Raw genomic sequence first — 27,932 nt, 5'->3', positions numbered from 1 at the left:
GTCAGGGTCACCTGGGTAATGCAAATGGGTGTGGAGCCTTCTTGGAACTGTTGAAAGGACTGTGTTGTAGACTGAAGATAGATAATGCTGTATCTCTCCCCCTCTGTTGAGAGAGGGCTGTTCAATTTTGACATAGATGACCAATGGTCCGCTGTCCAAAATGTGGACTTTCCTGTCTTCGAAAGAGTGGCCTTTGTCTCTTAAATGCAGTTGGACTGCTGAAGTTTGTCCTGATGGGTTTGTTCTCCTTTGTTGTGCCATATGTTTATGAAATATAACTGAGAATCTCCATAGGCTTTATGCTGCAGTGATAAGACCACACTTGGAATGCCGTGCCCAGTTTCGATCACCATGATACAAAAAAGATGTTGAGACTCTAGAAAGAGTGCAGAGGAGAGCAACAAAGATGATTAGGGGACTGGAGCTAAAACATACAATGAACAGTTGTAAGAACTGGGTAGATCTAATCTAACAGAGAGAAGGGCTAGGGGTGACATGCTAGCAGTCTTCCAATACTTGAAGGCCTGTCTTAGGAAAGAAGGCATCCGTTTATTCTCCATAGCACTTGAGGGCAGGATAGGAAGTTATGGGTTGAGTTCATTAGAGGGGGATTCAACTGGAACCAAGGAGGAATTTCCTGACAGAACAGTAAATCAATGGAACGGCCTGCTTCCAGGAGTTGTGGGTACTCCGTCACTGGAGGTTTTCAAGAAAAGATTGTACAACCATTTGCCTGGGATGCTATAAGGACTTCTGCCTTGGGTAGCAGGTTGGTGTAGAAGACCCTCAAGTCCCTTCCAACTCTTACTTTGTAATTCAGTAAATGCCACTTGATATATTTTCACTTTGTGAGAAGCAAAATAATTATCACACCATCTTTTTTCCCAAATGTCTTCATTTTCTTTTGTTATTTGTAATAAACTTGAAACTTGCACCTGCTCTTAGCAACATTGTACAACCAACCAGAATTAAGTCCTACAGGTAGTTCTCGACTAACAACCATTTGTTTAGTGACTGTTCAAAGTTTACAGTGGCAAAATAGACTTATGATTGTTTTTCACACTTGCATTGCAGCATCCCCATGGGTTGAGATGCTTGGCAACTGGTTCATATTTATGACAGTTGCAGTGTCCCAGGGTCACCTTTTGCAATCTTCTGACAATCAAAGTCAAAGGGAAACACATTACTAATTTAATAATTGCAGTGATTCACTTAACAATTGGCAAGAAATGTCATAAAATGGGACAAAATTCAACATCTGTTTCGTTTATCAACATAAACCTTAGGCTCAATTGTGGTTGTAAGTTGGGGACTACTTGTATTGAAATGTTGCATTAATCCATTGGATTAAGAAGGAAATGAACTAGTTTTTAAATAAGTAGCATCACATTTTCATAAATATTTGGCATTGAAAAATAGAAATGTTTCCTTACATTTTCAGTGCTGATTTTTTAAAAAAAAAACAACCATGAGAAAACATTAAGAGAAACTTCAGTAGATAGAGGCTTCCAAAAAAAAGAGAAAAGAGTCAACTCTTGATATTTAAAATTTGGGATACATGCGAAATTATAGTAATTTCCCCTTTTAAAGTTGATTTTAGAAATGGTTAAATAGTCCAATAATATTCCTCTCCTCCCTTCCCTTCTCTTGGCTTTCTCATTGTCTTTCAGTAGTTAGCCAGTTAACTTGCACTTGCATTTTAATAGAACAACCAATCACTACTTCATTAATCATACACACACATACAGAGAGACAAAATACTTGCATATGGAATAGTACACATGTAGGTCCTAGACTTAAGCCTTTTCAATTTACACATGTAGCTGAAATTATGATGGAATCTTAATTGATTATGCTGATTATTTTAAATAATTATTATGGAATCATTTAAAGTGTTTTATTTCTACTGCACAGTTTTTAAAAAAGATAAATTGGATAATTGGATAAACTGTATTAAAAGCTATTAAGACTCCTTCAAGTTCTGAAGCTGTTTATGGTGAGAAGTTTCAAAAATGCTGAGACACTGAGCTTGAGCTGAGACACTAAACATTTTCATTTTCTCTTCAACCACTCTACAGCCCACGGTGAAATACGATAGACAACCAGATTACTTGGATGTAACTGGAGGAACCCTTCATCCTTATCAACTGGAAGGCCTGAATTGGCTGCGTTTCTCTTGGGCTCAGGGCACAGATACTATCCTGGCTGATGAAATGGGTCTCGGGAAAACTGTGCAGACTGCAGTATTTTTGTATTCTCTTTACAAAGAGGTAGGATTGCAGCATTCCATATATAATTCATAAACAGCTTTCTGAAAATTTGTTTCCTGTTGCCTTTACATCAAGAGTTTATCTGACTCTAGGGCCATTCCAAAGGACCTTTCTTGGTGAGCGCTCCCTTGTCCACCATCATCAACTGGGAGAGAGAATTTGAAATGTGGGCACCTGATATGTATGTTGTGACTTACGTTGGGGATAAAGACAGCCGGGCCATCATCCGTGAAAACGAATTTTCGTTTGAAGACAATGCTATACGAGGGGGGAAAAAGGCTTCCAGGATGAAGGTATTTTGGCAAATAATTTAACCCAAGATTTTGCCTGAGAATATTTCCACTTCTCTAACAACTTAGAATTTCTACTAATGTTGAGTAGTAAAAACTTGGTATCTCCACCTTGTCTTTCTGTTTTTTTTAATCAGTACTTTCTGATTCTTACAGAAAGAGGCATCCGTGAAATTCCACGTATTGCTTACTTCTTATGAGTTGATTACTATTGATATGGCTATTCTGGGCTCTATTGACTGGGCTTGCCTTGTAGTGGATGAAGCACATCGACTGAAGAATAATCAGTCCAAGGTAGGGATACATTGCTTCATTTCTGTTTCTCCTGTAATTCTTATGCTTTATGTCCAAAATTACAAGAACTCTCTTAAAATGGGAATTTTCTCATTTTTCCCCCTAAATGGTCATTTAAACTAATTTTCAAGGAACTCTTGTCAGCTGCAGTTTTCTTGTGCTTTGTACTTACACATAGATGCCAATTTTTAATGTACCTTATTCTTCATAATAGATCAGTATATTCTTTGAATTCTCCTTAGCCTTATGTACAGTTATAAATACCTTGCAAGAGAAATATTTATAGTAATTAACATTTAAAAAAAAATTAGGAACAGTTTTGTGTTACTCAGATTGGAACTGATTCCTTAAAATGTTATTTTACTGTAGCCAGTTTAGACATTTGCTGAAAAATTTCTTGGTGAACAGAATTGGTTTTTATTTTTTGGATCACAGTTATTTTAAAATGTGTCATAATTTATGAAATCGTGCTTAATAGCTGTTTTCGTTCTTTATCCTCCCTTCAGTTTTTCCGGGTCCTGAATGGCTATTCTCTTCAGCACAAACTGCTGCTCACAGGAACCCCTCTTCAGAATAATCTGGAGGAACTGTTCCACCTCCTTAACTTCTTGACACCAGAAAGATTTCAGTAAGTCCTACAGTGTACCTAGGTCCTAGGAGTACATTATTTGTTTGTTTGTTTATAAGCATCTGTGCAGTTCATCTCACCAAGGCAACTCTATTTTCCTCTTAGCTTGAGTTTCCTGGCTTTCTTCTTATTTCCACGTTTCTCTGAATTTCCATGTTTCTACTTGAATTCCTTTATAGCAATTTGGAAGGCTTCCTGGAAGAATTTGCAGATATTGCCAAGGAGGATCAGATTAAAAAGCTACATGATATGTTAGGGCCACACATGCTAAGACGTCTGAAAGCTGATGTATTCAAGAACATGCCTTCAAAGACAGAACTTATTGTGAGAGTGGAACTGAGCCCTATGCAAAAGTGAGTGTCAGAATAGTTGGCTTCTCTATTTTTTTTACTTAAATAATAATGGTTAAGTATCCTAATAAGCATCCACTTGCTTTGTTTTAGGGTGTTGATTTAGAATTATTCTCTTCTTTTTTTGTTCAGTTTTCTATTGCTAATCTATTTCCTCTTAGTACATTTAAGGGGCGAATGAGAGGTAAAGGTAAATTTATTTTTAAAGGTACTCCTAAGGTAGGTGCTTGATTTTAAGGCAAGACATGTGAAAAACAGAAACCAATAATGTGAACATTAACATTTTTACAGGAAGTACTACAAATATATCCTAACAAGAAATTTTGAGGCACTGAATGCACGGGGTGGTGGCAACCAAGTTTCTCTGCTCAATGTTGTTATGGATTTGAAGAAATGCTGCAACCATCCGTATCTCTTCCCTGTGGCTGCTATGGTATGTTCTGACTCCTTCAGGATCTTGATTGAAAACCCATATCCTTCCATTATTTTTTTATTTGATTGTTTGGATATTGAGGTGCTTGATTGACGGTACCATAGCAATCTTTTTTTAAGGTACTGGAGAAAAATTGTGTTGACAAGCACCTCAAATTTAAATTTAATAGGCTTATTTAATAACTAACCAATGTTTTTCAGTTATGTTGATTTGGATTTAGTAAACTGTTTCTCCAAATGGGCTGCTAAGATTTTGTAATACTGTATGAATTGGCTCAACATTTCACATTTTTAAATTGACACGCGTGCTCTTGGGTACAACAATTGAAAGTCTTTCTTCAGGTAAGAAGTACATGAGTATGGCAGCTGTGAAAGTGGTGAAGACCCTAAAGTAATAAGGATTATTTGAGCGAGATAAGCAATAAAGAAATGACATTGAAATAATATGTATTAAATTCAACTGTAGGATATTTGTAACAAACCTGACCAAAACCAAGAAACTCTAGCTTCTAATCTCTCTCTCTCTTTCTTACTTTGTCGCCCTCTCTCACACACAGGAAGCACCAAAGATGCCTAATGGGATGTATGATGGCAGTGCCCTAATCCGAGCTTCTGGGAAGCTACTTCTGCTTCAGAAAATGTTGAAGAATCTCAAGGAAGGGGGCCACAGAGTGCTGATATTCTCCCAGGTAACTGAAAGGAACAGTATTTTCCTCTGATTAGGAGTAGTTACGTGTCACAGAAGCTGTTTACTTGATTATAGATTAGCAACATGTTTTCTACTGATTCCATTTATTTCTTTGGACTTTATAGATGACTAAGATGTTGGATCTATTGGAAGACTTTCTGGAACATGAAGGGTATAAATATGAGAGAATTGATGGTGGGATTACAGGAAATATGCGACAGGAAGCTATTGATCGCTTCAATGGTATGAATATGATGGGTACACCCAACAAATTTACTTACCTTGGCAGGATCTGTGACTTTCCCTTGCATTTTCCTCCCCTCCTCTGGCTAATATCTCTAAAATTAATCTGGGACTGGTTAGACAAGCTTTGAAGGTGACATGGATATTCCAAATTCTTGACAACTGATGACCTCTCATTTCTTTTCTCTAGCTCCTGGTGCCCCACAGTTCTGTTTTTTACTTTCCACTAGAGCTGGAGGCCTTGGTATTAATCTTGCCACTGCAGACACAGTAATAATCTATGACTCTGACTGGAATCCACACAATGACATCCAGGTAAATTTGAGTAATAAAAATTTCCAAGATTGAATCTTGGAAAACAATGCATTTAGAGAGAATGCTGGATGAAATGGGTGAAAACGTGGTTTGTGAGAATACAGACTGATGTAATGAATATCTGAAAGCCTTTTTTCATCTCCCTTTTTTTCCTGTCAGGCTTTTAGTCGTGCTCACCGAATTGGGCAAAACAAGAAAGTGATGATTTATCGCTTTGTTACACGAGCCTCCGTAGAAGAGCGAATCACACAAGTGGCCAAAAAGAAAATGATGCTAACGCATCTTGTAGTAAGACCAGGATTGGGCTCCAAGACTGGTTCTATGTCCAAACAAGAACTGGATGACATCCTTAAATTTGGTACTGAAGAGCTTTTCAAAGATGAAGCTACGGAGGGTGGTAAGAATCTGTGCAGTGTAACACAAAGTGAGTGGTTTACTTTCCTTTATTTACTTTTACATTTAGTCCTTTGTTATCTACTAAATAGCTGCTCTTTCAGGGGATAATAAGGAAGGTGAGGACAGCAGTGTCATCCATTATGATGATAAGGCAATTGAACGACTTCTGGATAGGAACCAGGATGAGACAGAGGATGCAGAACTTCAGGGCATGAATGAGTACCTGAGTTCCTTTAAAGTAGCTCAATATGTGGTGCGTGAAGAAGAAATGGGGGTAAGTGAATTGATTGGCTCTTGCTAGATGTTTTTCCCCCCCAAACGGTTCTTGATAAAACATTCACATTAAGTTGGCAATTACAAACCTCTTTATTAGGAAACTCTGAAAACAGGGAGACTTGCTTCTCTTATAAACATGGATAATACTGAGCTATTGTTACCTTCTGATGTTGTGGTAGGAGGAAGAAGAGGTTGAACGTGAGATTATCAAGCAAGAAGAGTCAGTGGATCCAGACTATTGGGAAAAACTGCTTCGCCATCATTATGAGCAGCAGCAGGAAGACTTGGCTAGGAATCTAGGCAAGGGGAAGCGCATTCGTAAACAAGTCAACTATAACGATGGCTCACAAGAAGATAGAGGTGTGTGGTGAACAAGTGAGAGTGAATATTATGGTTTGAAGGTAGCCTTTCTCAGAGAATTTTCACAGCCTTTTTGTTTTCCCCAGACTGGCAGGATGACCAATCAGATAATCAGTCCGACTATTCTGTTGCATCCGAGGAAGGTGATGAAGATTTTGATGAGAGGTCGGAAGGTAAATTTTGATGCAGATTCAAGGACTGCTTTCTTTCAGTTTGAAAAAACAGTATAATTGCTAAAATCCCAGCAACATTATAGGGAAGATTAGGAATATTCAGTTTCTCAGTCCTGAAACTCATTGGGTCATTTGCTATTCTTTGGCCTAAAATATCTGAGGGTGAAGATTAAAAGGGGTGCAGAGGAATAGGCTGCACAGTCCCTTCCTTGGAAGAAAAGCAGAGTATAAATTGAATTAAAGTATTAAATAAGAGATATACTCTTCATATGCTTTCTATGTTCAATGAAAATATATCATACTCTGGTCCTGTGGCTTAAATTATGCTGTTAACTGAACTACCCTTTCGTTTTGTCAGCTGCACGACGGCCTAGTCGCAAAGGCCTAAGGAATGACAAGGACAAGCCATTACCCCCACTCCTTGCCCGTGTGGGAGGAAACATAGAGGTAATGTATATAGTTATGAGAGTGTTATGAAAAAGGATGGTACTAATGTGTTCTAAGGATACTAATACAATCCTAAATGGGATGCTCGAACATACAGACATTACCATTACATCTAAATCTTTTTCCCTGAATCTATTTCCTCTAACAGGTATTGGGCTTTAACGCTCGACAGCGGAAGGCCTTCCTTAATGCCATCATGCGCTACGGGATGCCACCTCAGGATGCCTTTACTACCCAGTGGCTGGTCCGAGATCTCCGTGGCAAATCAGAAAAGGAGTTCAAGTGAGTTTGTGCAAAAATAGAGAAATCTCTTTTAAAAGGGAAACCCAGTGAAGGCCAACTGTGCTTCTGTGGAGATAAGGAAGAGCAGTATTAGAATTTGGCAAGTATTTTCTAATGAGTATATATAAAAGCCAAGTTGATGTAGGTAGAATAATGGTGCCTGCTGCTCAAGTTCTTCCATGTTAATTTCTTTCAGCTGTGCCAGGTGAATAATCCTGATGTAAAGTGGGGCTATTGCAGAGTGATTATTATTAGTATAAAGGTTTCTCCCCTTTGTGTTTGGCAGGGCCTATGTCTCTCTCTTCATGCGTCACTTGTGTGAACCAGGAGCAGATGGTGCAGAAACATTTGCCGATGGGGTCCCACGTGAGGGCTTGTCCCGACAACACGTTCTCACACGAATAGGGGTCATGTCTCTCATACGCAAGAAGGTGACTCCAAAATACAGTTTCCATCTATTCTACAGATATGAGAAAATATTTTAAAAGGGCTTCTAATCCTTCATACATATGCGATATGCACTAATTAGTGGGTCTTTTTGCCTCTGTTTACTCATTGGAGTTCAGGAGCTTAGTTGCTGATATTCTTCATTTGTTTTGATTTTGAAAAGAGTAATATATTTTCTCATTTTTCCCCACCTACTAAGGTACAAGAATTTGAACATGTGAACGGACGCTGGAGTATGCCAGAACTTGCAGAGATAGAGGAGAACAAAAAGCTTTTGCAACCAAGTTCGCCTTCCCCCAAAACCCCAACTCCCTCTACACCAGGAGATACTCAGCCTAATACTCCTGCACCTCTTCCTTCTTTAGGTGAGAGCCTTGAGTTAATGCCTTCGAGAAAGAGCAGTCCAGCTTTCCATTTCTAATCCTCCTGCCAAAACTGTGGTAGAGAGCTTGGGGCTGGACGTAAATAAAGCACTCTTATATTAGGAGGGCTTCTTCCAAGTGTTGAGCTGCCCTCAAAGGCACAAGAGAACATCCAGATAGACTATTTATGTCAGAATAAAGTTACTTCAGAGGTTGGGTGACTATAGAACATCAGTCTCCTAAGAGAGAGAAAAAAGCCGCCTGAAAAGTTTCTTCTGCCAATTAATACAGAGGAAGGAGTGAAGGTGGAAGATGGAACCACTACCAAGGATCAAGTGGAGCCCACAGAATCGGAGAAGGAGATCAGTCCTGCAGTTGCTGCTTCTGTTGAAAATGAAGTTCCAGTTGAGGTGAGTGCCTGCCAGGGGTTTATTTAGTACAGGGGTGTCAAACTCAATTTCATTGAGGGCCGCATCAGCATTGCGGTTGCCCTCAAGGGGCCGGGTAGGTATGGCCTGGGTGGGCGTGGCCTACTGGGTGGGCGTGGCTAGAGTGTGTATGGCCTACCGGGTGGGCGTGGCCAGCTCTACATCGTTTGCATCAAGGGTGCCTATGGGGGCCTGGGCAGGAGTGGGACAGATCTGAGGGTCTCTGGCAGAAGGAGGGTCTCTGGGCCAGGGCCAAGGCAGTGGGGGCCGTTCCCTCACTGTTTCCAGGATGGCTTCACGGGCCGCATGAAACCACTTCACGGGCCGGATCCAGGCCTTGTGTTTGACATGTCTGATTTAGTATCATAAAAAATAATTTTTCTCCTAATATTCTATTGCTGTTAAAAAAATTCTTTTTAAGTACTTGCTCAGTTTGGTCATAATCTCTCCCACTCTGAAGATGAAAAACTGCATCTTTACCTAGGATTGCACAGGTATCCTTCGCAGCTATAGCAGGGCCTTGTTTGATTTAGGAAGGGAACTGCTGTAAGTGTCCCCGCACGCTCAGAAGTCATTTTTGGCTTTGAATCCAAAGCTTCACAAAACCCTATTAGAAGAGCAAACTCCACAGGTGTTCTTTGTTGTATGCAACTAATAATTTAAAATATTAAGAGAACCGCTGTTACTAGACGTGCTGTGAAATTTGTTAATGGGTCTGGGTTTTACTTACAGTCTTTATTGACTAAAGAGTCTGCTTACTCTTCTCCCATATCGCAGGCTCCGCCTTCAACAGAGACCAGCTCACAAGAGGTAAAATCTCCTGTAAATACAGTAGAAGCTGAAGAGAAGAAACCAGATGACATGGAAGTGAAAGAGGAGCCCATGGAAACAGAAAACAAAGGTATGGCCGTAGTTCCTGAGTATGTGTCATATTCCACAGGTGAATGAAACTGTAAAGCATGGGAGTTCTTGGTGTAAATAGAAGCTCTTAAGGCTAAGGGGGATAACCTGGATTGAGACTACAGTTTTGGGAGACGCACCCAAGACACCCATTTATACAGATGTTTTCCCCTCTAGCTGACACAGAGAAAGTGGAAGAAAAGACACCTGCGGAGCCACCTGCTGAACCTCCCACCATTAATCTTGATGAGAAAGGCAAGAGTGCTATTTATTGTACATTTAATCCACCCAATAAAATAGGGGTTTTTTTAGGCAGAGACTAGGGTATGTTTGGGATATTAAGGTGGAGTCATTGGTAATTATGGTCTAATTATCTTTTCTCTTTTCAGAAGAGAAAAAGGAAGATGAGAAGAAAGATATAGTGATGCTGCAAAATGGGGAAACACTTAAAGATCCTGCTGACGATCGGCACAAGAAAGCCATAAAACAACGGTTCATGTTCAACATTGCAGATGGTGGTTTCACTGGTACTAACTGACATTGAGAATAGATTGTTTTTCTGGGAGCTTTTTTTCTGTTCAGTTGTAAACACTTTGCCTTTTTGCTTCCTTGCAGAGTTGCATTCCTTGTGGCAAAATGAAGAGCGAGCAGCTACTGTTACCAAGAAGACATACGAGATCTGGCACCGGCGCCATGACTATTGGCTCTTGGCAGGAATTATAAAGTATCCTCCTTCTAGAAGCCGTGATAGATTTGATTGAGAATTTGACTTAGTTAAGGAAAAACAGTATGATTTTTTGGGTTTAAAACAGGTCTGGTATTTGCATGCATATCTCTAACAAGAATAGATTCTGCACACGGCAGTCAACACGTTTGTATTACATTTAGATGCTCTCTTTAATAATAGAAATGCTTGTTCGCTTCTGGTGGGTTTTCAGATTTCCTGTTTTACTTCTTTCTACATTTACTGCTGTTCTCATCAATTTTTGGAGCTTTACTCTGCCCTGTGGCCCAGCATATCCCACTACTTATTGGGGTCAAATAGATCTCCATTTGCAGGGAGAGTCTGCTGTACCAGGTTTTTCAGCAGTGGTGGCTTGGCAGGTGAAGTAGTAAGATGACAAAGCCTGGCGGAGACTATTCAAAGAAAGATTTACCTGAAAGTCTTCCCTGTGAATAAATTGGCATCCTAGGGCTTGAGCTTGAATCTCACTACTCACTAATTCAAATAAACTCTAATTGTCGCTGATTTACCGCATTTTCCAAGTTATTTTTTTCCTGAGCTTCTCCAATTACAGTCATGGTTATGCTCGATGGCAAGATATCCAGAACGATTCCCGTTACGCCATCCTCAATGAGCCTTTCAAGGGTGAAATGAACAGGGGTAACTTTCTAGAAATAAAGAACAAATTCTTGGCCAGGAGGTTTAAGGTGAGCATTTCTTCTTCTTCTTTGTAAATCTGGCCAATGAGCAGATTAGATTTTTCTTCAAAAACAAGTTAGCTTTTTTTTTTTTTTAGATTTTTTTTGGTGGGGGATTAAGAACAGGATAGATGGGTGAATGAGTTGAAAGCATCGTTTCCTTTTTTGTTTGAAGGGTAAGGATGAGCTTTAAAGGCAAAATGAATGCCTCCTCACTTGATTTAAGGCATCCTTTTTGCCCCTGAAAACTTGCCATATAAAAGCTGAGGGAAATTTCTCTGATTTTACATGCAGATTTTTTTTAAATATAAAAAGAATGTCTTAGATATGTATGGTAAAGCCTAATAGCACATTAATTCAGCTCATAAAGAGCTTCATGATTTTTAAACAATACTCTTAAAATATTGTCAAGTAGTCATCGGAAGGATTCTTTTGCAATATTTTATATTAATATTGAGTTGTATATATGTATTTATTACTTTTATTTTAGTGGTTAGGTTTAAGATTCTGATCGGGTCACTTTGGGGCAGCAGGACAAAGAATTAGCTATTCATTTGTGCCAAATGGCCTTACAATTAAAATTTTTGTGGTATTTTGTTAGAGAATTTTGAATATTCTCTTAGAACAGTACATAGGTCTTACAAGACATTATAAACCGAATGTAACATATAGGAATTATAAGCAGTATGGATCCTGTACTAAAAAAATGAGGACCAAAATTGCTTTTAACAGCTGCTGGAACAAGCCCTAGTGATTGAAGAGCAACTGCGGAGAGCTGCATATCTAAACATGTCGGAAGATCCATCTCATCCCTCTATGGCTCTTAATACCCGTTTTGCTGAAGTGGAGTGCCTAGCTGAGAGCCATCAGCACCTATCCAAGGAATCTATGGCTGGGAATAAACCAGCCAATGCAGTGCTTCACAAAGGTGAGGAGTGGTGAGACACTGTTTAATGAGAATAGGGGTTGAATTGCGTGCCACCGGCCCCCTCCCCTCATGCTCCCTTGACACACACTGTTCCGTGCACCGCTAAGTATGTATCCTTTTTCTCAAGGGAAGGAGAGCAGCTAGAAATTTGGGAAAGCCCCTGTTTCATTTCAAGAAAACAAATCAATTTTTGAAATGAGGAGAGCTCCCCAAGTAACTGGTGGTTTTACAAATACAAAACAGAATAAAGCTTTGTTCCTGAAAATAGACCAGATGAGATGGATTCCAGGTTTGTGCAAAATTACTGTAGTATTTGTATCTCTAGGGGAGCATTTTCTCTCCAGTAGATATGGCCCAAGAGTTTCTTTCCTACATAGGGTAATTTTCTCAATATTTTAAATTTGGTGGCATTTCTAATTAGGAAATAGTTGCCATAAAGTAAGTCCTGGCTACATTTCCAAGAAGGTTTTTAGTACTGAGTTTAAGATAATTCATTGGTCTTTTAAAAAAAACAACCACCATACATCCAGAAGCTAATGGGTAAAGGAGAAAGTCCCAACTTACAATGGATATAGACAATCTATATATCCTGTTAAAATGCCAAGTTTCTGAAATATAAAAAAATTAGAATCACTTCAGAATTTTTTCACCTTAAATATAACATATAAGCTGTACAATTCAATTTAAAAAGAAACTGAAATCTTTTAGGGGGAAAAATAACAATAAAAAACTTAAAATAACATGGTTGCATAAAGATGCACACCCTTAAACTAATACTTTGTTGAAGCACCTTTTGATTTTACGACAGCATCCAGTCTTTTGGAGTAGCCAGCCTATCAGCATGACACAGCTTGCCTTGGGAATCTTTGCCTACTCATCCTTGCAAAAGTGCTCCAAATCTGTCAAATTGCAATCTCTTCAGGTCACCCCACAGATTTTCAATTGGATTCAGGCCTGGGCTCTGATTGGGCTATTCCAAAACTTTAGTCGTCTTCTAGTGAAGCCAATATTTTGTTGATTTGAAGAATCAGTATTTTAGCAGAGGTCTGAAGTTTTTATGCTAAAATTGACTGATGCTTGGAACTGTTCATAATTTCCTCCACCTTGACTAAAGCCCCAGTTGTAGCTGAAGCCACCATCATGCTTCACTGTTACTATTTTCAATGTATTTTCAATGATGCACAGTATTATTTTTGCACCAAAATTATTTTAGGAATTAATGGCCCAAAAGTTCAACTTTGGTCTCATCAGACCCTAACACGTTTCTTCACATGGATTTGTCAGATATGATGTAGAGTTTTGCAAAATGTAGCCGGGCTTAAATGTTTTTCTTTGTAAGAAAAGGCTTCCATCTTGCCATCCTTCCCCACAGCCCAGACATACAAAGAATACAGGAGGAGATTGTTGTCACATGTAGTACATAACCAGTACTTGACAGGAATTCCTGCATCTCCTTTAATGTTGCTGTGGCTTCTTGGCAGCCTCTCGGACCAGTTTCCTTATTTTTTTCATCAATTTTGGAGGGATTTTTTAGTAATGTCACTGTTGTGCCATATTTTCTTCACTTGTTGATGACTGTCTTCACTGTTCCATGGTATAGCGAATGCCTTGGAAATTTGTTTATACCCGTCTCCTGACTGATCCCTTTGATGCTTTGTAAGCTCTTTACAGGCCATGGCTTTTGCTGTAAGAGACAACTGAGTGAATATCCAAAAATCCTACTGCAACAGCTGAATTTTATATGGGATCGATCAGAGTCACTTTAATTTAATTGATGGGACATTTGTACTGACTACTATTTAATATCAGTTCGAATGAAATTGGTTAATTTTGAACACAAACACATCCCTGTGATTGGTTAATTCTGAACACAGCCACAACCCTACTTACAAGAGGGTGTGAACACTTATGCAGCCACATTGTTCTAGTTTTTGTTATTTTTCCCTAAACATTTCAGTTTGTTTTTAATTGAATTTTACAGCGTTTATGCTATATTAAAGGCAGAAAAAAATCTGAAGTGATTTATCTTGTCTGATTTTTTAATATATATCAAAAATCTGGTATTTTAACGGGTGTGTAGACTTTATGTCCACTTTTAAGTTTTCACACCCTCTTATAAGTAGGGATGTGGCTGTGTTCAGAATTGACCAATCGCTTTCAAACTGATGTTAAATAAATGCCGTTAATTAAAGTGACTCTGACCAATCCCATATAAAGTTCAGTTCTAGTTGGAATTTTCTAACATTTATTAGTTGCCTCTTGCAGCAAAACCCATGGCCTGCAAAGAGCTTACAAAACATCAAAGGGATCTCATTGTTGGAAGGTATCAGTCAGGAGAAGGGTACAAGAAAATTTCCAAGGCGTTGGAGATACCATGGAACACAGTGAAGACAGTCATCAACAAGTGGAGAAAATACGGCACAGCACTGACATTACCAAGAACTGGATGTCCCTCCAAAATCGATGAAAAAACAAGAAAAAATCTGGTCCAAGAGGCTGCCAAGAAGCCTACAGCAACATTAAAAGAGCTGCAGGAAATTCTGGCAAGAACTGGTTGTGTGTTACATGTGACAACAATCTCCCGCATTCTTCATATGTCTGGGCTGTGGGATAGTGTGGTGGAACAGAAGCATTTTCTTACAAAGAAAAACATCTAAGCCCAGTTACATTTTGCAAAAAACGTACATCATGTCTGTCAAACGCATATGGGAAAATGCGTTACGGTCTGATGAGACCAAAGTTTGAACTTTTTGGCCATAATTCCAAAAAGTGTGTTTGGCACAAGAAACGACATGATGAATCACCAAAAGTACATCATACAGTGAAGCATTATGCTTTTCTACAGTTGGAACTGGGGCTTTAGTGAAGGTGGTGGAAATTATGAACAGCTTCAAATACCACTTTCAGGCCTTTTCTAAAATGCTGAAGATGAAGAGGAATTTCACTTTTCAGTACAACAATAACCCAAAGCATATCTCCAAATCCACAAAATGATGGTTTCGCCAAAGGAAGATCAAAGGTTTAGAATGACAAAATCAGAGCCCAGTCCTAAATTCAAATAAAAATCTGTGGGGTAGCCTGAAGAGGGCTATGCACAAGAGATGCCCTCACAGTCTGACAGATTTGGAGCAATTTTGCAAGGAAGAGTGGGCAAAGATTCCCAAGGCCAGATGTGCCACGCTGATAGGATCCTGCCCCAAAAGACTGACTGCTGTCATAAAATGAGAAGGTCCTTCGACAAAGTATTAGTTTAAGGGCATGCATCTTTATGCAACCATGTTATTGCAAGTTTTTTTATTGTTATTTTCCCCCCTAAAAGATTTCAGTTTCTTTTTTCAGTTGAATTGTACAGCTTTACATATTACATTAAAGGTGGAAAAAATTATGAAGTGATTTAGTCTGATTTTTTTTATACCTCAAAAACCTGGCATTTTAACAGTGGTGTGCAAACTTTCTATATCTACCGTACCTCTTATGGAGTGGATTCTGGCAACTTGAATATTTCTTTGTCAAATGGCAACAAGAAGTGCATCCTTGAAATTCTGTTGTGTGCTTTCCAGAATCATCTGGTGAGAGGGCAGCTACGTAAATGAAATAAATAAAAAAAGAAGTTCTTTCCGTAGAAGTGAAAATGCCTATTTCCCCCCTAATATTACATTAGCAGAAATCAGGGAAGAACCTTCTTGAATTTCATTCTCCATTCATCCTTCTCTTCCTCCTCCTTATAAGTACAGGCATAAAGAAAGTGTAGAGCATGAGAGTGTTGCTTTTTTCATAGAGGCTACAGATCATATTATTATCGCTGCCTAAAAATAAAAGCACTTTATTTTGTGTATAAGGCCCTGTGCAGGTTGTAAAGAAAGGAAATTAACTCCTGCAAGTTATTGAAGACATGGTTTAAGATTGGACTGTACTGTGATGACCATTACCTTGAAAACATCATTCTTTTGAATGCTTTCTTATACACTAATGGAACACACAGTTTTAAGGCTAACCTATTCTGAGAATTATACTTCAGATCTACACATTCAGAACTTCTTTGACACACACTGGTCTATAATGATTCAGAAAGGGGGGAAAAGCATCATGGTTTGAATGGCTATCTCAGGGGTCTTCAAACTTGGCCCTTTTATGACTTGTGGACTTCAACTCCTAGAATTCCTCAGCCAGCAATGCTGGCTGAGGAATTCTGGGAGTTGAAGTCCACAAGTCATAAAAGGGCCAAGTTTGAAGACCCCTGGACTATCTGATGAAAATAGAGAAACACAGTAGAGAAACACAAGCAAATCTAAATTATAAATGTTTCTTTCTTGGATTAGATTCTTCAGGAACCTTCAGAAGTATGTAATAAATTATAGAATGTGCCTCCTGTATTCAAAAAAAAACTTTTTCCAAACCTTGCTGCTTTTCTTTCTTAAGAAGGCTAGTAAGCCTATTCAGCATCAGAAATGGACTTAAAGAGACCCATATCTGATGGCTTCATAATATTCTGGAAATTTGTGAACTCTTGAATGTTCAAAATGTCTGCATAAATGTAACGTAATCTGTTCTTCACACAAGTTCTAAAATTAGGTAAACAGAAGCCAATTAAAGTTTTGAGGAAAATAAATCTAAAGCAACACATTTATGTGTGACAAAAATAGGTGAACCTTTAGGAATATTAGTTCATTTGAAGGGAAAATTAGGATCAGGTGTTTCAATCCATGGAATGACAATCAGGTATGAATGTAGGCCTGCCTTATTTAAAGAACAGAATTCTGAATTCACTATCAAAGTCTGATCTTCTAACACAGTTATGTAGAGGTGTGGCATGGGCTCAACAAAGGAGATTTCTGAAGATCTTCAAACAGCATCAGGCTGCAAAAGGTTACAGAGCTATTTCCAAAGAACCTGGACTTCACAAATCTACTGACAGGCAGATCATACTCACTTTGAGGTAATTAAACATCATTGTTGCCCTTCCCAGGAGTGGTCAACCAACCAAGGTCACACCAAGAGCAAGGCATGCAGTACTCCAGGAGGTCTCAAGTCCAAGGTAACATGTAAAAACTAAAGACCTGTCTTGCATTGGTAAATATTTGTGTTCAAGAGACCACCATCAGGAGAACTGAATAACAGTGGTGCATATGGCAAAGATACCAAGGAGAAAGCCACTAACCGCCCAAATAACATTGCTGTCTGTCTATAGCTTGCAACATAAATAAGTCAGAGGATACTGGAAGAAAGTTCTGTGGATAGATGAAATCAAAATATAAATTTTGGGGCTTGAATGAAAATTGTTATGTTTGGCAAAAGGCCAGCACTGCATTCCAGCATAAACCTATCCCATCTGTGAAATTTGGTGATAGCAGTATCAAGGCTTGGGCCTGCTTTGTTGCTTCTAGATCAGAATGGCTTGCCATCATTGCTGGAACTATGAATTCTGAATTGAAACAAATTCTGCAAAAAAATAAATCAGGGTTTCTGAACTGAAGCTCAAAAGAAAATGGATCCTGCAGCAAGATAACAATCCAAAGCATACAAGATGATCAAAGGCCTGGAGACCAAAACATACGAAGAACGGCTGCGGAAGTTGGGTTTGGCCAGTTGAAAGAAAAGAAGAAATGGGGGAGAGATGATAGCAGTTTTCCGGTATCTGAAGTGCTGCCAGAAGGAAGAGAGGATCACATTATTATTCACCAAAGCACCAGAGGGCAGGACAAGAAACAATGGTTGGAAACTGATCAAAGAAAGAAGCAACCTGAATGGAATTAAGGAGAAACTTCCTGACAGCAAGGACAACCAACCAACCAGTGGAACAGCTTACCCCCAGAGATCGTGGGCGCTCCATCACTGGAAACTTTCAAGAAGAGACTGGACAATCACCTGTCTGAAATGGTATAGGTTCTCCTGCTTGAGCAGGGGGCTGGACTACAAGACCTCCAAGGTCCCTTCCAGATTCTATTCTATTCTATTCTGTCATATGACCAATGAATTGTTAAAGCAGAAGAAAGTTAATGTTTTGGAATGGCCAAATCAAAGTCCTGACCTTAATCCTACAGAAATGTTATGGAAGGATCTGAAGTGGGCAGTTCATGTGAGGAAGCTCACCAACATCCCTAAGTTAAAACTCTTCTTCAGTGAGGAATGAATTAAATTTCTTCCAAGCTTATGTGCAGAATTGATCAATAGTGATCAGAGAAATTTAGTTACAACTATTGCTGCCCAGTGGGAGTGCACCAGTAACTGAATACAAAGGTTCACCTACTTTTTGCCACACAAATATGTAGCTTGGGGTCATTTATTTAAATAAATAAATGAACAAGTATGTTTTTGACATTTGTTTAATCTTTTATCTAGTTTTAGGATGTGTGGAAAATATTACATTTTAGGTCATATTTATATAAAAATATGAAAATGCAAAAGGCTTCATAAACTTTCAAGCACCATTGTAGTTTATTGTATCTTCCTAGCTTCCTGCAAGATTCTGCTAGTTAAAAATGAAACAAATACAAACATAAAAAAATAAAGGATCAGCCTTCAGTAGTTAAGTCACAGAATTTTTCACAATGCTAAAGTACACACTTGTCTTCCTTCTAAAAAGAAACAAAACACTAGATAAAAAGTCTGCAAGTCTGCTTATAGCAAATTCTGCATACAGAAACCTTCATGATTTTTTTTCTCGGTGACTGCTGTCTGAGCTTGTTTTCTTGCAGACCTTTCATTACAGTACTCAGACTAATAACATCAGTACTGGAAGGGAGTGGGGGTTTTATATACTTGATTGTTAGTCTAATGTTAACCTTGGTCTTAATCTCTGCTCATCTGGGTGTTGATTGCTGGTGAGGTGTTTTGGTCTTTTTGTTCCCTTTTTGGTTTGATGATTGTCTCTTGGTATATTGATGTTGTTTATGTGTATGTGCCTGTTGATGGCTGATTTGTCAGAGTGCCAGGCTTCCAGGCACTCCAGCTTTCTTTTTTCTCAATCTCTTTGAAAACTTCCTATTTACAAGTATAAATTGCTGTATTCTACATTTATAAACCACTTATCAGTATGGACCAATATCTGTCCAGGCCTGTCATCAAATGTTCATTTTTTCACTTGTAGGAGCAGAGATACTCTGCTTATTGGTTCAGCTAAGTGATAATTGCCAAAGATGTTATTACTATTTCTAATTACCTGCTTGTGCCATCTGGTTTTTTTTCTCAACCTAGAGGTTAGTGTCTATAAATCAGGTTTCCCCACCAATAGACAAACAACTGGAAGCATATTAGCAACTTATTTTTAATACTGTTCCTGTTCCTGTGCTCAGCCAAGCTTCTGAAAATAATTCCATATATCATATATATGATATTACAAGTCTTTCTTCTTGGCTAAGTGCTTTATCTGAATTGTAAGATGTGCAATAAGCAATGGCAGTGCAAGATGAGCAAAACAAGGCTGGTTTCAGTGGCTCCAGGGACTTCATCAAATATGTTAAGGATCAGGAACAATTCATATAGAATTTAGAGATGTTTGGCTCCGTTGAGCCTTAGATGAAAGAGATTATTGTATTGTAGCCATATGTATCTTGATAGAATTAAGTTTCTTTGAAAGTTTGGTCTTCAAAAGTTATTTCTAATGTTTATTTTGGTGCAGTGTCAGTTTTTGTCCCTTTGTAGAAGGACAAAATATTCATTAATTCATTCTGAGATTAACTTTGCATTATTTAGCAATTTGCTGACCCATCTTCATGGATACAAAAATATTGATTACATGGGAGCTTGGCAGTAATATTGAAAAAGACAGTTTTCAAGCAACTGTTCACAGATAAATTGCATGCAGCTTTCTTAAAATCACATTACCCCTCCAAACACCCTTGCCTTTGGGGTAAGGATACCATAACATTCTGTTTGCTCAATTTACTTGAATTGTACAGATATGGCTAGTGCAACTATTGGCTGTAAAAGCTTTTGGAAATGCCTACCTGCTTCCAGTGTGCATCACGTTTTAAAAGTCTAGTCAGGGGTCGCCAACCTGCAGGCCACGGCCAACTACTGGGCCATGGCCTGCTGGCTAGTGGGCCACAGGACAGACTGGCCATTGCGCACACTCACACCCACTTGTGCTAGTGACACTGCTATGCAAATGGGGCGCTGCATGTGGCGAAAACAAGACACTGGCGAAAATGACACTGCACGGTGAAAATGGGGCACTGTGAACCAACAATGGGGCGCTGCTAGCAAGTGTCACGTTTGTCTCACGGGTGCTCGCAGCCATATCTGTGTGCGCACATGCGCGTACGTGAAATACATCCCCCTCCCTCTCCCTCCGGTCTGCCAAACGATAAGGGTTGGAGACCTGGTCTAGTGTTAACTCTCCTGTACCCTTCACATGAATTTTTTATATATATACATATTTTATTAATTTTCTAATTAACAATCAGTACTTAATCAACAACGTGTTGTCTGGGTCCATAATTCAGTGGTACATATTAACTTTCTCAATCTAGTTCCAATACTACACCATCCAGTGCTTCCTTGGTCTTCTCTTCTTCCGTTGGTATGCATTTTTCCACACTGGGCAAATACAGTTCTTGTTATGTTAAGACATATATAATTAAATATAGACATCTTCATCACATTTTTCTGATATAATATCAATAGTGTCAGTTTATAATATCTTTTCTAGACAGAACATATCTCAGTTGCATTTGCACTTAAAATCCATTTGCTCAATCAATATCCTGTTTTTACCCCTTTTTTAAAAAAATAATTTCCCATTGATGTTCAAAATATCTGTTGCTTATAATTTTCTCATAATAAATTATATTTGGGTAACCAAAAGCTTCCCTTATTCAAACCCTTTTAGAATTTTCATATTTCCCATCTCATAACAAAGTATAATCCAGTTACAAATCCTATCCTTCTAATTATAATAATACTTTTATTTCTTTTTTTGTATGTAATATTTTATTAATTTTCTCATTTTACAATTGAGTATTTAAAAAGCAACATGGTGACTGGGTTAATCAATAGTTCAATAGCGTACATAAGTCTTTAGTATAAATCTCATGTTACAACATCAGATATTTTTTTTCCCTTAATATCTACTATCTCATATTGGGCTAGTACAGTTCTTATTATCAACTAAATAAAAATATCTTTGTTACAATTATCAATAATTTTAGCTTATACATATCTTAATTACATTTGCATGCAATCCTTAAATACAATCAGTCCTGTTATTGCTTTTTTCCCCAAGCTTTAATTTCCCATCAATATCCAAAAAAACAAAACAAAAAAAACCTGTTATTTATAATTTCCAAATATTTTATGTTAGGTGACCAAACGTTTCCCTTATCTCAACTTCTCCCTTTTTCCCTTTTCTCACCAAAGTCTTATAGTTACACATCTTACCTATTCAATTATAATGTTATTCTATTTTTTAAAAGTTATCTATTTTCCACCATATTCAACCCTCTAGTTAGTAATATATCCCCTGTAATAAATCAAAGCCATTATTTTCTTCAACCTTACTCTGGCTTTCTTCCTTTGCCAGCTGACCTTCCATGTCAGTTCCTTTGAATTATCAAATAGCTCTCCCTCTATTATTATATATATATTGTTTGGAATAAGAAAGACCATTTGGTCAAAGTTTTTTTTTTTTTAAGAACAAGCCCATTTGTTTTCATTAAATAGCTTCCTATTACTCCAATTTCCCACAATTGTCCTGTTAGGTTTATCTTCCATTCAGTCTATTCTTCTTCCTTTTCCTCAAATTTCTTCTGATTTTTGTAAAAAGTTTTCCAGTTTCAATGTTGTCACTTCCTTTTCTGTTTTTTTTTCCATTGGCTGGATCTGTTGGTCAATCGGGTCCTCTGTCTTAGTGTTTAGTTGTTCCAATTTTCCTTTTATTTTCTGGATTATTAGTTCTTTGGTTGTAGTCAAGATCTGGGTTTGTATATTTAAGCTGGCACCTTGTTCCTTTATGTTGCTTTTTATTTTGTCACAAGCTGAAAGGATGGTTTTGTGTATTGATTTCAACATGGAATGGATTTTTTCCTGATCTTCATCCATATTCTCTTAATAGTATGTTAAGTTGAAGACTTTAGAATCAAACGTTAAAAATAGTTTTTTGTCTTTTGTAGCTGACCACGTTTTATAGGTGGTCTTTATATAAGAAATTGTTTATCAAGTAAGAGTTTATAATTCAAGGTGTTTCATCAGCTCATATAATATGTGTCTCATGTAAAGAAATAGGAAAGCGATTCCCCAAGTAGAGCTCTGGAGGTTGGTAAAAGTTTACAGTTCATAGTTCAAGCAGGCCAGATATGCTGCCCAGAAATCCCTTTTGCAGCTGGATTTTTCAAAGGAGGTAACTGTCAAGGTCAAAGAAATTTTATCCAAAGTCTGGGCTTCAAGCCAAGTCTCTTATAACAAATTGTAATACCATACTTCGCCACAAGATGTCACCGACACCATTTTAAGCTTTTTCAGTACAAAATTTATATGGTGGTTTTTCAAGTCTTTTTTTTAAAAAAATAAAAAACAAACGTCTCCAATGAGAAAAGGAACACTTTTAGTCCCCAAGTTTCAAAAGAATATACTCTAATTAGATTAAAATTGTTTTTATAGTTGCTCTGTTTTCCCTGGGTAGTTAGTCGCTGCTTTTCTTAGAGGGTGGGGTAAAAATTCCCTTCCCTCTCTCCTCACAGGGGGAAAAATACTTTGGGCAGCTTTTACAGGAAAGAATCTCACCCAGTTTCATCCGCATTGCTTTAAAGTTGCTTGGTGGTGTTTTTGACTTCAGCTGTCAGCAGCTTAGTGACCAGCCATATTGGAATGGCCAGTCTTTCCCCTGCCAGTTTGGAGGGCTTCCCCAGATCAAACGGAAGGTCCGCCACCTCCCACGATCAAATGGGGAGTCTCCTCCTTGCTCATCACCCTACAGGGTGACTTTCGACCCTTTCCAGGGTCCCCCAGCGGAATGAATTTGGACGCGAAAGACAGAGCTCGTCCGCAGCGTCGTGATGGCAAGCCGGAAGTCAATACTTTTATTTCTAACAGTTACCTATTTTCTTAACCATATTCAAACATCAAACATATATCCCATCTAATAAGATCAAAATCTCTATTTTCTTCAGTCTTACTCTAGCTTTCTTCCTTTGCCAAATAACTTTCCAAGTCAGTGCATTTGAATCATCAAGTAATTCTTCCTCTCTTTTTGTATATATTGTTTGGAATGAGGAAGAAAATTTGAAGTAATTTTGGAAGAATGCTCAACCCATTTATATTCATTAAACAGCCTCCACCCTTCTCATTTTTTGTTTGTCAATATTCAGCATTTCTCCTAACAGCTTTATCATCCATTCAATCAGCTCTTCTACCTTATCCTCGAATGTGTTCTGAGATCTTGACAAGTAAGATATCTTTTCCATTTCCGGTGTTATCATTTCATCTTCTAATTTTTCATTTGTCTGAATCTCTCTATAAATTCCTTCCCTTAGGTCCTCCATCTTTGGATCCGTTTCTTCTAATTTTCCTTCTGTTTTCTGGGTTACTAGTTCCTTTTTTTAATCATTGTCTGGATTTGTAAGTTTAGGTTAGAAAATTGTTCTTTTATCTCATTTGCATTATTTTTAGTCTCATCATGAAATAAAACAATTGTCTCTTGGATTAATTTCAACATAGAAAGAATTTCTGAAATTCATTAACAGTATATCATACTGGGGGCTTCAGAGACAAGTGTTAAAGATGGTTTTTTAACATTTGAGGTTAAGTATGAAACACCCATTTTGTTTTTGTAGGTAGTCTGTAGTATGTAGATAAGGTCCCTAACACAGATAAGTAGCCCAGCTGCAGTCTGCAAAAGTGAAATTTTCCAGGAACAACAAAAAGTCTTATCTAAGTCTGGGATTCAACCAAGTTTCCTTTAAGCATAATAAATTGTAGTGCCGTGATTCGCCATAGATGTCATTGACACGGTGTTTCAGCTTTCCAAATCCAAGCCTATTTTACAGACTTTCAAATATCTTTTCTAAAAAAAAAGTCTTAAAGGTACTTTTAGTCCCCAAATTTCAAAGCTATATATCTGTATTAATTCCAAATTGATCTTGTAGTTTTCTCTATTTTCCCCCAAAGGAAATAATTTGCCGCTTTTCTTTTCCTCAGGGAGCAGGGCAAAAACTTCCCTTTCCTCCCTCATCAAGGAGGATTATTTACTTTGGGCATTCTTTTTTCCAGGAGAGTAGTCACCCAGTTCCATCCACATTGCTCAAAAAATGCTAGTTAGTGCAGTTATCAGCAGCTTCTGACTGGCCACACTAATGTAGCCAGTCTTTCCCCTGCTGGTTTGGAGGGCTTTCTCAGATCCAGAAGAAGGGCTGCCACTCCTCCGCGATTGATGAGGGTCCCCTCCTTCGCCACCTCTCCAGGGCGAATTTTGACCCTTTTTAGGGTCCCCCGTGGGGCGAAATCGAACCTGGAAGAGAGAGCCCTGTATTCCTGCGCCCATCACACCACGACGCCTAACTGGAAGTCCTGCGACACCTAACCGGAAGTCAGTGAATTTTTATTCTAAAGAAAGGAGAGCAGTTATACCAAGGTGTATATAGTAATGTTGCATCTCATGCCAATGATATTTTTATTTAGGACTGGAATCAGTCCTTCCATCTCTATCATGTTCTCTATAGCCATTGCTTATAGGTATGGTTTAGACACTGGTGTATTGTTAGCATTGGTGTTTAAGAAAGTCGGGTGAATGTGCCCTCCTCCAGTTCAGAGTTGAAGTTGCCTTTCTGGTCCTGGAGATCTTTCCCAAAATGAGCTGCCTTCCTTTCCTTAAGGAAAATACCTTTACAGTTAAGTCCAAAATTTCCTTTTTTCTTCTTCCAGTGCTGAAGCAGCTAGAGGAGTTGTTGAGCGACATGAAGGCCGATGTGACACGGCTACCTGCCACAATTGCCCGCATTCCTCCAGTGGCTGTGCGACTCCAAATGTCGGAGCGCAACATTCTCAGCCGCTTGGCAAATCGTAGCAGTGAACCTCCACCACCACCGCCACCAAACCAGCAGGTACAGATCAAACCCTGCCATTTCCACCCTATTCTGGAGGAAGGGGCATGGCGACTGCCTAAGATTGGGGAATGGGCTTTGCAGAGAGTGAACTTTACTAAATGTCTTTCTCTCTCTCTCTCTCTCTCTCTCTCTCTCTCTCTCTCTCTCTCTCTCTCTCTCTCTCTCTCTCTCTCTCTCTCTCTCTCTCTCTCTCTCTCTCTCTCTAGGTGGCTCAGCAACAGTGAACTGACTGGTTCACTGGTGCCATCAATTCAGTGATTCAGCTACAGTGACACATATATCCTTGTTTCAGTTCTGGCCCCATCCCCCTTCCCCCATCTGGCACTCCTGATCAGATGATGTCCTCTCAGATGGAGGATATGACTGGAGAAAGGAGGAAGTGCAATCTTCCATAAGCTGCCAGTTGCACTTAGATTGCACTTGGGTGAAAAGGAACATTGGATGGACTCTGTATATAGTGACTGGAGGCTGCAGCGTCACATCTGTTACACAGACCTGGCTGCAATGCTCATCACCTTGGCCCACTCTTCCTTGATTTTAATTTTATTTTCAGTTTGTTTACCAAGATGAGTGCAAGCAAACGTCAGGACAGACACAGCTACCTCCATCAAGATCCTTTTAATACAAAAACTGACTGGACTTGTCCTCTGAAACAGCTGGAAAAAAGACAAATCTTGATAAAGTTAAAAATAAAGGTTTCCTTGTATTTTATTTGCTTTGGGCAAAATATATGGGGATGTAACAGCTTCTCTATTAAAAATTTAATGTGACTTGTGATCTGATAGAAAAGTGTACATGTGCAAACCATACACTTCCAGTTTAGCCCAGATAGGGAGATCCCAGGCTGTCCTAGATAATTTTTTCCAATTGGTAAATTTTAAAAGATTTTGTAATAAAATGTGCTGCAATGTGCAAATTCAGGCAGCACCTACTGACATTGTCACATTGGTCTGAATTTATCTAAACAAATGATAGGCGCAGTACACTTTAAATCTGTTCCTTTTATATCACGAATCGTGGCTTGTATCTTGGAATTTCACACAGTCCACACAAGGCACTTACAAGCTGATTCAGGCAATTTGCTGGCCCATGAATTGGGTTACTGACTATCATGGCTGGATTCATTATTTTATTGCTTAGCACAGGGGTCAGCAATCTTAAATACTCAAAGAGCCTCTTGGACCCGTTTCCCAGAGGGGAAAAAAACACTGGGAGCCGCAAAACCCGTGTGCACATGCGCGCTCGCACACACAAGGGGTGGAACTTGATTGAACAGTTTTATTAAAAAGAAATAGAGGCTGCTGTGCATGAGTTCTCTCTCTCCCTCCCTCTCCCCCCCTCCCTCAGACCATTTTCTGCTCACCTGGCAAGCTGGCTTCATGCTGTTCTGGACAAGCTGCCTTTGCTGTGGAGATGCAGCAAAGGCAGGAGCCCTGCCCAATAAGCTTGTCAGCTTCTCGGAGAACAGGTGAGTTACACAGAGAGAGAGAGAGAAGGGAAGTGCAAGTGCCTCTCTGTCTCTGCAAATGGCTGGGAGCCGCAGAAGGCTGAAAGAGCCACATGCGGCTCTAGAGCCGTGGGTTGCCGACCCGTGGCTTAGCACAATGTATGAACCCAGCCATCGTTACTTTATCCAACAACCTCACATGGGATTGTAAAAAGATTTCAATTAAAAGATAGTATGCAGCTTTTCCGAGTAAAACCTTGCCAAGCTTCCGTGTTGAGAAATGCTTTGTTTTCAGAATGATACTCAGCAAACCAGAAAAATGTGGTTGATATAAATTGAGAGGATGCTGCCACTTGATTCTTACAAAGGCAGTCTCATAGGGGCTCCTGGTAATGTTTTAATCCTAAGAAATTTTTATAAAAGACATTTACTTCATGTGTCACTTAATTTGTTTTTTGATAGGGCCTACATCAAGGGTCCCCAAACCCTGGGCCATGGACCAGCACCGGGCCGTGGCATGCCAGCAACTGGTCCGCACAAACAAGCAAAAGCCACATCCACGGGATGCAGGCAGCACACAAAACCACACACTCCTGTCCGTGGAAAAACCTTCTGTCTGTGGAACTGGTCCCTGGTGCCCCAAAGGTTGGGGACCTCTGGCCTACATGATAGTTCTCTGCAAGTATTTTCCTACGTAGAAATTGTAGGTAGATGAGCAGCAAACATCTTTCAGTTATGTCCAACTGATATCAAAAGCTATGTAATCAGATTTCATTAGTGCTTGCTTAGGCTACCACCAGAAAGTCCTAGGGCTGTAAGTATATTTGGGATAGTTGCATTGAATGGTGGCATTTTAACAGACTTAACCAACTAATCGTTACTATACCAAATACATAGAATTGCCTTGAGTCATATGTCCTCCAGATACCTGAGATCCAACAGTGTCTTTTGTACATGCTGCAGTGATGAAAAACACACAATCCATTTAATTACTTACGCTAGTGTTTCTCAACTTTAGTATAACTAATTCTGGGAGTTAAAAGTGCACACATCTTAAAAGTTGCCATGGTTGAGAAGTGCCAAGTTCTGGCACGCTTCTAATTCTGGATGCAGATATCTGTTTTCTCTGTCAACCCATTTCTTTGGAGAAATCCGTTTTCCAAGTCCAGCTGGCTGGTAAAAGACCCGAGAAAGGATACCTAATCCACACACTGCACCTTTTAATGGGAAAACATTTCCAATCCAATCTGAAGAAAACACTTCAGATTGCAAAGCATTCCTGGAATAAGCATAACATCAGCACGTCTTCCGAGACTTTTCCTCCGAAACGAGAAGAGAAATTGCAGCTGCTAAAGTTCACTGTCACAGATAGTTGAAAACGATGTGGCTCGTATTTCCCCTTTCGGCGTCTTCTTCCTGGGTGGAAGCGTGGACCCCTGTTGGAAATAACATTCACATTCTGGAGGTAGCTGTGATTGAGCAGAAGCTCGTCTCCCAAACTGGGAGCGTGGCATCGA

The 27,932-nt window shown here is 39.0% G+C and overlaps 1 protein-coding gene across 2 annotated transcripts in view; it reads left to right on the top strand.

Moving 5' to 3' along the window:
* Positions 1-25,738, top strand: part of CHD4 (chromodomain helicase DNA binding protein 4) — a 36,021-nt gene extending 10,283 nt beyond the window's left edge. The window contains exons 15-40 of one of the 2 annotated variants that reach the window (XM_081319396.1): positions 2,079-2,270; positions 2,363-2,563; positions 2,717-2,854; positions 3,361-3,482; positions 3,662-3,835; positions 4,124-4,265; positions 4,822-4,953; positions 5,078-5,195; positions 5,386-5,510; positions 5,670-5,934; positions 6,008-6,180; positions 6,362-6,542; positions 6,629-6,715; positions 7,074-7,162; positions 7,311-7,444; positions 7,731-7,875; positions 8,091-8,256; positions 8,545-8,663; positions 9,459-9,582; positions 9,759-9,836; positions 9,971-10,108; positions 10,197-10,305; positions 10,880-11,012; positions 11,736-11,931; positions 24,787-24,965; positions 25,522-25,738. In XM_081319396.1, coding sequence (XP_081175522.1) covers positions 2,079-2,270; positions 2,363-2,563; positions 2,717-2,854; positions 3,361-3,482; positions 3,662-3,835; positions 4,124-4,265; positions 4,822-4,953; positions 5,078-5,195; positions 5,386-5,510; positions 5,670-5,934; positions 6,008-6,180; positions 6,362-6,542; positions 6,629-6,715; positions 7,074-7,162; positions 7,311-7,444; positions 7,731-7,875; positions 8,091-8,256; positions 8,545-8,663; positions 9,459-9,582; positions 9,759-9,836; positions 9,971-10,108; positions 10,197-10,305; positions 10,880-11,012; positions 11,736-11,931; positions 24,787-24,965; positions 25,522-25,590 — 3,729 coding nt within the window. In that variant the 3' untranslated portion in view covers positions 25,591-25,738. Of the gene's footprint in view, positions 1-2,078; positions 2,271-2,362; positions 2,564-2,716; positions 2,855-3,360; positions 3,483-3,661; positions 3,836-4,123; positions 4,266-4,821; positions 4,954-5,077; positions 5,196-5,385; positions 5,511-5,669; positions 5,935-6,007; positions 6,181-6,361; positions 6,543-6,628; positions 6,716-7,073; positions 7,163-7,310; positions 7,445-7,730; positions 7,876-8,090; positions 8,257-8,544; positions 8,664-9,458; positions 9,583-9,758; positions 9,837-9,970; positions 10,109-10,196; positions 10,306-10,879; positions 11,013-11,735; positions 11,932-14,196; positions 15,305-24,786; positions 24,966-25,521 lie in introns of those variants that run through there. The other variant, XM_081319395.1, reaches the window with a different exon arrangement.
* The last annotated feature ends 2,194 nt before the right edge of the window (positions 25,739-27,932 follow it).

The sequence above is a fragment of the Vipera berus genome, assembly GCF_964194415.1.
Source record: "Vipera berus genome assembly, chromosome: 2".
NCBI classification, from domain to species: Eukaryota; Metazoa; Chordata; class Lepidosauria; order Squamata; family Viperidae; genus Vipera; species Vipera berus.
The sequence above is the reverse complement of the archived record's forward strand: the minus strand, read 5'-3'. Positions and strand labels throughout refer to the sequence as shown.